General features: G+C 45.8%; 1 protein-coding gene across 1 annotated transcript; it reads left to right on the top strand.

The window, feature by feature from the left end:
* Nucleotides 1-11,242: 11,242 nt before the first annotated feature.
* Nucleotides 11,243-12,035, top strand: SMAD7 (SMAD family member 7; the record flags this gene model as incomplete). Its single annotated transcript, XM_019518146.1, has 1 exon — nucleotides 11,243-12,035. A coding segment is annotated over one exon (639 nt), but the record flags the coding sequence as incomplete, so codon positions are not given.
* Between the last annotated feature and the right edge of the window lie 31 nt (nucleotides 12,036-12,066).

Genomic DNA, 12,066 nt, shown 5'->3' with positions numbered 1-12,066 from the left:
CTAGGGTTGAAGTCCTAGAGAAGTCAGTGATGCAAGAGCAGCTGGTGTGATGCCCCTGGTCCGGTCCAGACTGTCTCAGTGTTTGCAGGATGAGAGCTTGCTCTCCAGGGGTCTTAGCCAGAGCTCCAAGGACCTCATTCCCAGCAGCCCTCAGGTGAATGCGTTTGCTGCGAGTGTCAGCCCAGCCTCATCATGACTTAGAGTTTGGGGTTTGATTTTGGTGCCGAGAACTCTGAAAGAAAGAGGGATTCGCCCCAGATCACGTTGCACCAGATTTGGTGGAGAGACCTTGGAGAACCCCAGGGCATGCCCAGCATCTTCTCCCTCATATCATATCTCAGCCCAATTGTGCTTGGAAATTGGCACAGCTTTGCCTGAAGTTTGCCTGAGACTTCACAAGAAAGGGGGTGTTGACTTCAGTAACCCTGGTGGCTTCACTAAACATGGTTTCAGGATCACAACAACCTCCCAAACTGAGCAGAGTTCGTCTCGTTTTGTTTGGCAACATTTTTGGGGCTCTTTTGGCACATAACTGGCAAACATCGAATAAGAGTCATGAACCAGAGGCTCTGAGCATTGGGGGAAGTGCCTGTCCAACTCTTCACATTGTGCCTGGCCTCTTCTTTCATAATAGCTTGAAGCAAAGCTTCATGTGAACGTGTCCCGCTCAGGCTTCAGGTCTCAGTCTAGACTTGACTCATGTTCCAGATACCAAGAGCAAGCACTGTTCATTTTTGATATTCTGGTAATAAAAATCCTAAACTCCTTCCTCAGGCATAAGACATCTTCCTTAAGTAACAGCAAAAGTTGGTTTTGTTTGACTAGGAATTTCAGGCCCAGAGTTTCACTGGGAGGAAGAAGGTGAGAGATTTTAGGTTTACGAAGACCAAAAAGAAAAATAGTTTATTTGAATGGGCTGGACATATGCGACTTGATTGGATGGGCAACTTGTTAATGGAGTTAAGACAATAGTTCAGGCTCTTAAATTTGTAGTGCTACTGTCTATGCTGTGTAATAAGATCTGTCTAATTAGCTATGGACACAAATTTATGGTCTAGCCTGTCAATCCATGGATTAAGGCCTCCATAAGTATCCACTGACATGATGGGCTATTATAGCTCCTAAAGAGATGCTGTGCTCTATCGTGTCAATAATTCACAGATTAAGGGCTCCCTAAGTAGGCATTGACACAACAGACGATAGGAGCTCTTTGGCGTCTGGTCAGTTCTGGACAGTCCCAGTGAAAGAACTGCAGCTGCTTCGTCTTCATGACACTTCCCTTGTGATGCAGTTTGGGAGCTGAAATGTAGCTATATAAAGATGTAGCTTTCTTTTTAATTTTTTAAAAATTTTCTGTGGAAACAGCAACAACAACATAACACAGGTCTCAAACGATCTGAACCGGAAGGAGCGTGGAAACGTTGCATTTAGAGCAGGGGTGGGCAAAATGCGGCCCGCAGGCTGGATGCGGCCCACCAGGCCATTCTGCCTGGCCCGTGGGGCCCTTAAAAAGTTTAGAAAATTAATATTTATCTGCCCCTGGCTACCTGTGATGTGGCCCTCTGTGGGTTGCCAAAACTCAGTAAGCGGCCCTCTGCCCGAAATAATTGCCCACCCCTGATTTAGAGCTACTGCCCTGCCCTGGGGTGTAGTGAGGAGTATAAAAGGTTGAGAGGCAAGCCTTTAGAGGCAAAGCCTGCTCTTAGATCCAGACATAGTGTTCATTGGGAGGGACCAGTGTATCATGCTTAGAGTGGAATTTCTCTTTTACTCTGGATTGCCTTTTGGCTGTCCTGTGTCCAGAGCACGTGTTTAAAGGGAGCACCCTTGCCCTGGGAAATCTGATTTTTTTTTTCTTCTTCTTTAGCCTCTTCAAATTACTAGAAGCTTTAGAGAGAACAGAACAAAGTTCTCTCTGATCTTCCTATTCATTTACGTTGCAAATACTCAGTTCTCATTTGTGGATGGTGAGGTGCACTTCCTATCCTGCGTTCCCACCACGATGACAAATGCACTGTGTCTGTGCACCTCTCCAGCAGGAGCTCATGCGCATGATCTTCTGCCAGAATCTGCAAAAGGTTCTTTACCAGTAACAGCAACAAAACCGAAAGCGAAGAGGCAGCAGGCAGGTGTGTTTGACAAGGTTGTTCTCTGGCCTTCCTGAAAGATCCTTATGTATAAACACAGCTGAAGAGTCTAAAAAACCCCTTAGATGCTTTTTTTTTTTTTTTTTAAGGCTGCTCTCTGGGGAAGATGGACTATTTCACAGTACATTAATTTCAATGAATTCATGTTGCCTTCTATTTGACAAGGCTGTTCATGGAAGATATTTGTGCGTGCGGGAAAGATGAACATGTGTGTGCGTTAGAATAAGTAGTTCCAGTAGGATTTTTTGTGGGGACTTCTCGTCCAGAGGGGGAGAAATCTGTTAGATCTTGATCTTCTCCTTTCCATCTCTGTCTGTGGTTTGTGTGTTGAATGTGTCCATCCTTATAGCCAGTTAAAAATGGTGGTCATGGCTCTGTCCAGAGCACTTGACCAACCACTTAAGGTCAGACCAAAGGGGTTACTTGAGTTTTTCCCAGCCTGTTGGGTAGCGGTCTGCGTTTAGTCTGTTTTGGGTCCCCTGGGGAAGCAATATATTGCAATTACTGTAGTCCAGCTGCTTTTTTAAACCTCAGATTAGCTTGCCATATGCTGATAAGAGAATGAGCATCATTTAATGTTTTTGTTCTCAATATTTTCTGTATGCCTTAGCCTCAGTTTACAAGAGATGAATTTCAGATTTGTCTTCCAAATAGCCATATAATAAGGGAAGGGAACCACAATCCCTTGAAACGTAGGAATCATAGCAAAGTGGGGCTGGAAGGAACCTCAAAGGGTCATCCACTCCAACCCCTGGCTCAAGGCAGGGGCCTCCCTGAATAAACCGTCCCACCCAAGTGTCTGTCTAACCTGCTTTTGAAAGTTTCCAAGCACGGAAAATCCAGCGCTTCTCTGGGTATCCTGCTCCAATGTCTGACCACTCGTAGCTCCTGGCCAGGTTTTTTCCTGGTTGCAACTTGTGGCCATTGTTCCTAGTCCTGTCCCCAAGAGCTACAGACAGAAGTCCATCTCCATCCTCTGTATAATCACCCTTCAGGTATCTGAAGACTATTATCAAGTCCTCCCTCAGCCTTCTCTTTTTTGGGCTACTTCTCCATGACTGTCACCTGTGGCTGAGGGGAAGGTCCAGGAAGTCAGGACTCCTTGGCGTGAGTCTACTGGTGACTTATGGTTGCTCATCTAGCTGTTTTGCATGCTGTTTTCTAACACCTGGTCCCCGGTGTTACACCTGTGCTTGCACTGGTGTGCATGATGTCCACAGAGCAGTGATTCATGTAGGACACGGCAGAACTCAGTCTTTCCTTGCCGGCATTTTATTTATCACCTCAGGATATGTTACTTCATAAGAAATATGTAAAAAAATACTCGGTGTAAAATCCAACCACAGTATTGAAGAGAAAGGAAGGAAAAACTAAGTAGAGCCATAAAGATTTAGAAAAATTTCATCTAAATACTTTGGGACACAATATAACTTTAAAAAGAAGTTAAAAACAACTGTTCTACAACTGGTCATGTAATGAAGAGTGGAGTGCCATCGGCAGTGAAAAATCCAGTTGAAGCCATCACAAGTGAAGTCATATAGCTGATTTCAGACGAGAATGATCATTTATGCAGAAATTGATAATATTTTTTATAGATTTAGACTCAAATGAGGAGGTACCTTGTCCTCCATACAAGACTCGGCATTTTCTTTAAATGCTGTTTTTACTACAGAGGAAAAGGCGTAGCTTTGTCAGTTTTTTCCCATGTTTGTGGAGTTTGCGTAAAAAACACAATCCAGGACTTAAAAGCTGAAGGTACGATTTCCAATCACATCGAGCATTTCTTTGGCTTTTCTAGTGGATATATATTGACCTCTTGTTTTGGGACTAAAGGGTATTTCTTTTTCCCACCCCAAACAAAAGGTATTAATAGAAATGAACAATTATTACTGATTGCTGTTTGATTTAATACGAGTGCTTGGAGTCCCACTGTACATGCACGTAAGAAGGGTTAGTTCTTGCCCAAAGAGTTCGAGGTCTCAATAGACAAATGCGGGTGGGGAAAAGGAGCGGTTACTGTCCAGCTTTGAGAGCCGGGGAACTGAGGCACCAAGAATAACCTGACTTGCCCCAGGTCACTCAGCAAGCCTGTGGCAAAGCCAGGCGTGAAGTGGAATTCATGAACCCAGGCCAGTGACTTGAATAAAAGACCTTCCTTCCTCCTGGTGAGTGTGCTGGTCCCGGCTGAGAGTACACAGAAGGCAGGGTAGAGTTGCACCTTATAGAGAGATGTGAATCAGAAATGCATGAACTTTTCCAAGCTACAGCATACTACATTAGGTACACACGCAGCATCCTTTACTAGGGTGTGAAAAGACTTAGCTTTAGGTGGGAGCAACTGAAAATTTAGAATTTTCTTTTAAAAATTAGTGCGATTGGTCAGAATTTTTTCAACACTTCCTTTCTCTCCCCCCCTCCCTCCACAAAAAATGGCTGTGTTCGTGAAAATGGAAATTTTGATGCCAAATCTCAGATTTCCTTAGCTTTTTTGTGAAAGGAACCGCACCCTGCCCAAAAGAAAAGCAAAAATGTTTGGGCTTTTTGGCTTAAATTTTTCAATGTCTGAAAAAACTTGTTTTTTCAGGTTTTCAGCTGTAAAAAATCTTTTGATTGTAGATGCCAACAAAACTTTTTCGTTTTCATCAATTATTTTGAGAGTAGAAAAAGCATAGCCCCAGCTCTAGAAATTAGTTATACTCTTACATGCAAGTCCTCCTCGTCAGAGCCCTTGGGAAAACCCAACACAGGCGTGTATTTATTGGTCTGAGTAAGAAATTCTAGTGTTTCAGTCTTCCCGTGAAGGTTGGGCATTGTCTTGATTGAAGACTCCCCCATGCATCTTCAGTCTAACTTGCTTGGTTTCTACAGCTTCTAATTTCTCTGGACTATCACTTTTGGTTTTCTTCCAGCTATTTTGGGTTTCCTCTCTCTGAATGTAAGGCTTGATGAAAAGTGAGCTGAAATTTTTTCCCCGTCGCAAGAGCCCAGCTGAACTTCTAAGCCTTATGTAGTACTAAGGATGTTGTCAATAATCTCTAGTAGTAGCTAGTGAAGCCCTGGCTTTGGGCTTTATCAAGCAAGCTGATAACTTTGTGCATAACAAGAAGGATTATGAGAGCGACCGTGAAGAGGATGAGAAACATTGCCGTTTCAACTTAGCTTTGTGCTTTGGGTGTGGCTAAAGCAATATGTCTTTAGATATCTGTCTCCCTTCTGCGTGTATTTGGGATGAAAACTTCTATAGAAGTGCTCCAAATAATTATAACTATGCACGATGCTAGTATGGAAGCTCCTGGGGCAAATACTGCCTTTTTACCATAGCTTTGCAAAATACCCAGCAAACCATGGCCCTTAATCTTGACTGAGCCGCTGGGCATGCTATAATGCAGACCATAAAAAATAATTATCATCCACGATGGCAGAAAATTGAAGGGTGCTTAATAACAAAATAATAATGCTACACATGTTTGTATTATTAAGTAGCATTGTTTGTTGGATTATGCTAGGTCCCAGAATGTGTTGGGAACTTTCCAGGCATTTAAGAAAGGTGCTGGGATGGAGTGCTTTTAATTCTGAATGAGGATCCGGTAGCATGTCTCAGCCATTTATGCGTTGCAGACCTCGGATACAACTGGCGGTGGGGAAGCAGACGATGCATAAAAGCACCCTGGCTGGCAGGAGGGGGAGTTTGTGGATGAGGATGGATGGTGGGAGAGGCTGCTATTAGGTTGCTGGCACCTCTGTCCTGTTTGAATTTGTGGCAGGAATATCTGCAGAGGGAGAGGTGCTGCAACCTACACCAATTTGTTACTGAAGGAAGTATCTCTGGGGATGAGTTACTTGGTGCAGTCATGTAATTGCATTTGACAGGTTCATGCTGATGGTGCCTGTGCTGCAAAGGCTGAATCGGGATCCTGACACATCGCGAAGATACGGGGAGTATTTTGGAGCCCAGGGCTCTGGCTTGGCTAGTGGGGGCCAGATGTTTTAAAGCTCCCAACACCGCACAGGTTGAAACTGGTCCATGATTGTGGTGCCTTAGTAGGAGCAGAGCCTACAAATGTGGCCTTTAAGGGCCTTCGGTGATGTAGTCAGCAGGCCCTCGGGTGCGTATGGCAGGGCACCTGGATTCTAAGTTTCGGTTGCCTTTGTCAAATTTTGAAATACTACCATGCCTCTGTAAAACTGAGGCCAGTTGTACTCTCCTGTATAGGCGAAGTGTGGGGAATGCACGTGGGGGGGGACATGCCCCCTTGCGCCAGATTTCTGCACCAACTGCAAGGCATGGGGCTACAGCCTGGCTGGAGCCGGGGGGGGTGGCATGATTTCTGCACTGGTGGTGGCGTGTAGGGAACAGGACTGCAGCGCAGAAATCGCACCTACCTCTGAAGTGCTTCAAGCAACTCGGTCACCACGTGCTGCCTTCTGGTATGGACAGGGAGCTCTCTAGAGCAAGGAGCAACAACACTACAAACCAGTGAAGCTTTGGGTGACATTTCTGAGCTTCCCCTAGAGTTCACTGTGGAAAATTTTCATCAAATCTTCCTCTTACAGACACCGGTCAAAAGACGTAGCCAAGCTCGTTACAGGCTTACAAGACCTTATAGCAGCAGTGCCAAGATAGTGTGGAGAACGGAGGAAGTATCGGCCCATAGCAATGGACAAAAATAATTGCGAAAAGCGTCTTTGGTGACTTTGTAGCTTGGCCAGCAGCAAGGACTAACCCTGTTTATCTGAGCCGTCCCCATATATCCTCATGGCTTCACGACCAGACGGCCAGTCAACAGCTCGGCCCCTCGAACGGAAGGCACTTTGACATATTTATACTGTGCTTTGGCACTAGCTCATTGAAAAAAAATTCCTGATTACCTAAAACTTGTCCTTGAGGTCTGGTCACCCCATGTCATTGAAAAGCCTAGTGGGATTCATTCATGAACTTCCCGACTTCCATAAAGGTCTGTTCATTCATAGCCAGGGCAGCTTTTTTTGCGTGCTGGCAATTAAATATCTCTTTGTAAGTGGCAATGAGCTGCTTGTTAAGTGGTCTTCTCTAATGCAAGTGCAAACATGAGGTGAAATGGGCTTTTTTTTTTTTAATCCCCCCCTCCTGCCACCCTCCTCTGAAAGGGGTGCTTTTATGTTAGAGAAAATAAATAAAAACTTAAAGAAATGTCAGTGAGATTCAGCATGTTCCATGCCGGTTGTTCCAAAATTCCCTTAACTGCAGTAAAACAAAAAAATGTGAGCTCCAGGCATCTGATTAGCTTTTTTTTTTTTAATTTTTTTTACAGCATGGGTTTTGTTTCCTGCCTCTTTAAACAAACAGCTAGTTAAAATATCTTTTAAAAAAAACAAACTTGGATGCATACACATAACATTTTATAACTCCCTGTGTTCCAAAGTGTGGCAGGCTTGATTCTCATGTGCGCTCTGCCAGCATGAATCCAGAGTCAACCCAGTTCTGCCGCCACACAGGTTTACACCCGTATCTGTTTCGGCCCCAATTCAGTCTGGCCTTTGGTGCAGTCACCTCCAGGTTACACCAGTGTAACTGGGACCAGCCCTGGTGTTAACTCCTAACTTTCCGCAACAAACCTCGGTCCCCACCGCTTGCAGAGGACCATCAGGATCTGACCCCCAGGGCACCGCGCAAGGGGCTGTTTTAAAAGCAAAGCAGGATCCAGAGAGTCTGGAAACCCAGTGTGTGATGAGATTACAGTTTTACGGGCCATGCAGGGGGAGAGCGAGAGGCGCGCGTGCACACGAGCTGCAATTTATCTGGGCTTGGCAATTAACATAATCTGCAAACTTCTCTTCTCTGTACTGACGTCTGTCTGCAAATTGCTGGGTGGACTGGCGGGCTGCAGAGATGAAAGGAAAAAATGCAGTCTGAGGGATTTTCTTTCACAAAATAGGGTGGCTACAGGCAGGGCATTTGGCTCAGCTGTGCTTCCTGGTTTTGGGGTCCCCCCCTCTTTCTCAAAATTGCTCCCCCCCCTTTTTAATTTCTCCTTCAGGGAAGCAAAAGCCTTTTCTGTCTCCTCGCACAGGGATGTAGTCAAGTGTGAGCTCTCCCCCCTTTCCTTCCCCAAGACTGTACACGGAGGCAAGTTGCAGAAGGTTAGGTTAAAGGTAATTTGATCGTGGCTTGGTCTCTTCCCAACCCCACTACTACCTCCTCTCCTCCCTCCCCTTCCCTCACTCAGCTTTTTTCCCCCTGCTTGCTGCTTATTTGGTGCCAGGTTTCAGTGGGATAGAGTTATATGAAACAAAGTATTGTGAGGCACCAGAAGGGGGAGGCTGAAAGACAAACCAGGGCACACCTAAAAGGAGGCAGATTGACTCTTGCAAACCTGGGAGGCAGTTTCTCTCTTTCTGGAGCCCCCTGAATCGACGGGACTCCCGGTCCTCTCCGCCCCGGCCCCCTCCAGTCCCGGTCGCGGTGGGCAGAGGATCAGCAGCCGCTTATCTTCCCAGTTTTCTAGCGTGTGCAGTCGGGCCCATTTTTAGTAGCTGCCTCCAGCAAGTGGAGAAATATTTTCCTCACTGGCATAGAAATAAGGAAATTTAAAAGTATGTGGCTGGATTTTTTTTTTCTTTTAAAGAGCACAGCGCTGTACTAAACAGACTTGGAGGACTGTAAAATGCACGGTTGAGCGGGGAAGAGACTTTTTAATAGTGAAAAGGCACAGAAAGTGGAGCAGATGGACTCGCTGATTTAACCACTGTGTTTCCACCCTCCTTGCTTTGGGAATTTCCTGGGCTCTGTTCGGTGGGTGGAAGTCTGCGAGGAAGAAATAGCAGGCGCCGTAACCCTGGCCGCCGGGATGGGTGTGGGGAATGTGGCCGGCTTGTTGGTTTGCTGGCTCCTGGTTGCTGTCTTCCCCAGGTTGATCTGGGGGGATTGGTGTGATTTTTTTTTTTTTTGAACTTTCAGTCCTGAGCTTGTTTGCTTTCAGCATTTGGAGATTAATAGTTCCCAGGTCTTAACATGTCTGTGAAAGAGCTGTTACCAAAGCAGCACAAAGCCGAGGTGCATTGCACCACATACCGACGAGGAGGAGAGAGCTCATTCCCTTTCTCTCCTGTCACCCCCATTTTCACCCCGGTGTCTTAGGCCTCGTGATACGGTTGAAAGAGAGAGAAGCAGCCAGGAGGGAAGGCCGAAAGGAACCGAGGGGTTTTTTTCCGTTTTTGTTAACAAATGCAAGACTTCCGGTCTCCACCCTGCCACCACAAACCACAGTCTTAACTGCAGCTCAGGCAGATTTATAGTTCATCTGACGTCTGAATCATAGCATTTATTACCAGGGCTCCGGCTATAGGCGTAAATAGGCTCAGTAAATTACAGCAGATGATCTGCCATCCCCTCCATTCCTGCTAAGCCATATTTAACTCTCCTTTTATGGCTCCCCTTTTGGGGGTGGGGGGGAATTACACATGAAGCAAAGCTCATCTGGTTGAAAGTGTTTTCAGAGCAGAGTGATGTATGATGCATGCAAGACTGTGGGTACCTTTGGCCTCCTGGCTTACCCACGCTTCACATAGAGAAGATTTCTGCAGCTGATTAGCGACTCTAGTATTACGTTATCTGCATTGATTTACTGTTGCCCAAATTGATTATCTGCAGCTAGGGGTTGATGGTGAGGAGGGAATCAGTTGCTGCGTTCAGAAGTCTGTAGGTTCGGCGCTTAGCAGTTTTCGGCTTCAGAAGACTTCAGAGAGAGCGTCTTCACTGCAGAGTTATGTCTGATGATCGGCACCTGGGTAGCCTGCCGGGATGCGACTGCCCGCTTGACAAAGTCCTGCTTGAGTTACAGGGCCCCCATCCGCGGGCTTTAGTCTGCTCCAGTGTGGGCCGCCGAGTCCGGGTATAGCGTACCACCATGCTTGGGAGTCGCAGGGTTTTGTACGTACAGGGTCTTCATTAAGTCCTTGTGCACTTTTAATCTTTAATAACTTAGGCTGTGCACAAGGACTTTATGAAGACGCTGTAGATATGGGGAAAGCTGAGTGCAGCATTCAAGTAAGAGCTTAGTTTCATTGTGCAGTGAAGACATATCCATAGGCATCAACTAACTGCTGTCTGGGATGCCCCAGCTACGTACATTGTTCTCATCTACGCTCTAGGGCTGCTAAGGAGGCTAGAGATGGGAAGGAGCAGGCGTGTGTCAGAGGAGTTCCTAAAGTCCCTTTTCACTAGGCCATGCCCCAAACGCGCTAGTTGGAAATTTTAACCCCATTGGCATCATTAGAGCAATACAAGCCCACAGTGGAGACATGGTTTGGCTGATTATTAAACATGCTTAACTGGAATGGCTGTGCTGCAAACACAGTCTGTGTGTGAGCACACAGTGCTGACTCTTCCTCTTTCTCTCCTGGGCACTGTGCCTGAAGGGCCAGATTTTCAAAGGTATTAAAGTGCTTAAAGATGCAGACAGGTACTTAATGGAGTTTTTCTAAGGTGCCAAAGCAGATTGGGAGCCTGATTCCCACTGAAAACAATTAGCACTGAAGTAGGTGGGCATCAAGTTAGATGCCTAAATTGCTTCTGAAAACCTGGCCAGGTGCCTTGCTGTGTCTTGAGGCACCTAAAGAGCCCTTGGGAATCTGCCTCAGAGGGTTTATGGCCTGGGCTCTTGAAAATGTTATCTAAGTGGTTTTGGGCAAGTGACTTGGGTGAAGCCCCCAGGTCTTCAGAGACATGTAGGCACCTAATATGCACCAAACGGGTGCCTAAATACGTCACGGGAATCTGAGTCTGTTACTTTTTGGGAAACGGAGCCTAATGGAGAGATTCATCTCAAAGGCCCCTGCCACATTTGGGAGATGTCCCAAGCTTATTTGGGACATACTAATTTCTGTAGGTCCAGTCTGAGATACTTCTAGTGGACAAGTCCATAGCATTTGTGGAAAATTGGGGTCCTTTTGGTTATGTTGGGTTGGGCATCCAGAATTCACCTCTGAAAGCTTGGGCTAAGGATAGTTGGAAAGAATTTTAACCCCTAGTTAGATGGGTACAGACTTGGAGGGGGGTTGTCTTCCTCTAGCGTGGGACGTGTGTCTCTCTTCCTTGGATCTCTTGTGTACTTTAACACCCTTTCTGGAGGCAGTGTACCATAAGTGCTGTGTATTTATTAGATTATATTTTCCCTGCTTTATTAAATTTCCCATTTTTTCTGCCCCTTTCTCTAGATTCCCAAGTTCTTCAGGAGCCGGGGGATCGGTCACACTGGTGCGTGGTGGCATACTGGGAAGAGAAAACGCGCGTGGGTCGGCTGTATTCTGTCCAAGAGCCCTCCCTGGATATCTTCTATGATCTACCTCAGGGGAACGGTTTCTGCCTCGGACAGCTCAATTCAGACAACAAAAGCCAGCTGGTGCAGAAAGTCCGCAGCAAAATTGGTTACGGCATCCAGCTGACCAAGGAAGTGGACGGCGTATGGGTATACAACCGCAGCAGTTACCCAATCTTTATCAAGTCGGCCACACTGGACAACCCCGACTCCAGGACGTTGCTGGTTCACAAAGTGTTTCCAGGATTTTCCATCAAGGCTTTTGACTATGAGAAGGCATACAGCTTACAGAGGCCTAACGACCATGAGTTCATGCAGCAACCATGGACCGGCTTTACTGTTCAGATCAGCTTTGTGAAGGGCTGGGGCCAGTGCTACACAAGACAGTTTATCAGCAGTTGCCCGTGCTGGTTGGAGGTTATTTTTAATAACCGATGACTCGAGACAGAGTGGACTCATGACATTTATAACTACTTTGCTGCTAATATTTCCTTCTGAGTGCTTGCTTTTCATGCAAACTTTTTTGTTTGTTTTGTTTTTTTGTTTTTGTTTCTTTCTGTTTTGAGAAATAGCTTATGGAAAGATTTTTTTTTTTTTTTTTTTTTTTTTTTTTTTTTTTTTAA

The sequence above is a fragment of the Gavialis gangeticus genome, unplaced genomic scaffold (assembly GCF_001723915.1).
Source record: "Gavialis gangeticus isolate Ggan-Ray unplaced genomic scaffold, GavGan_comp1, whole genome shotgun sequence".
In the NCBI taxonomy this organism is placed as follows: Eukaryota; Metazoa; Chordata; order Crocodylia; family Gavialidae; genus Gavialis; species Gavialis gangeticus.
This window is presented reverse-complemented; position numbering and strand designations above follow the sequence as displayed.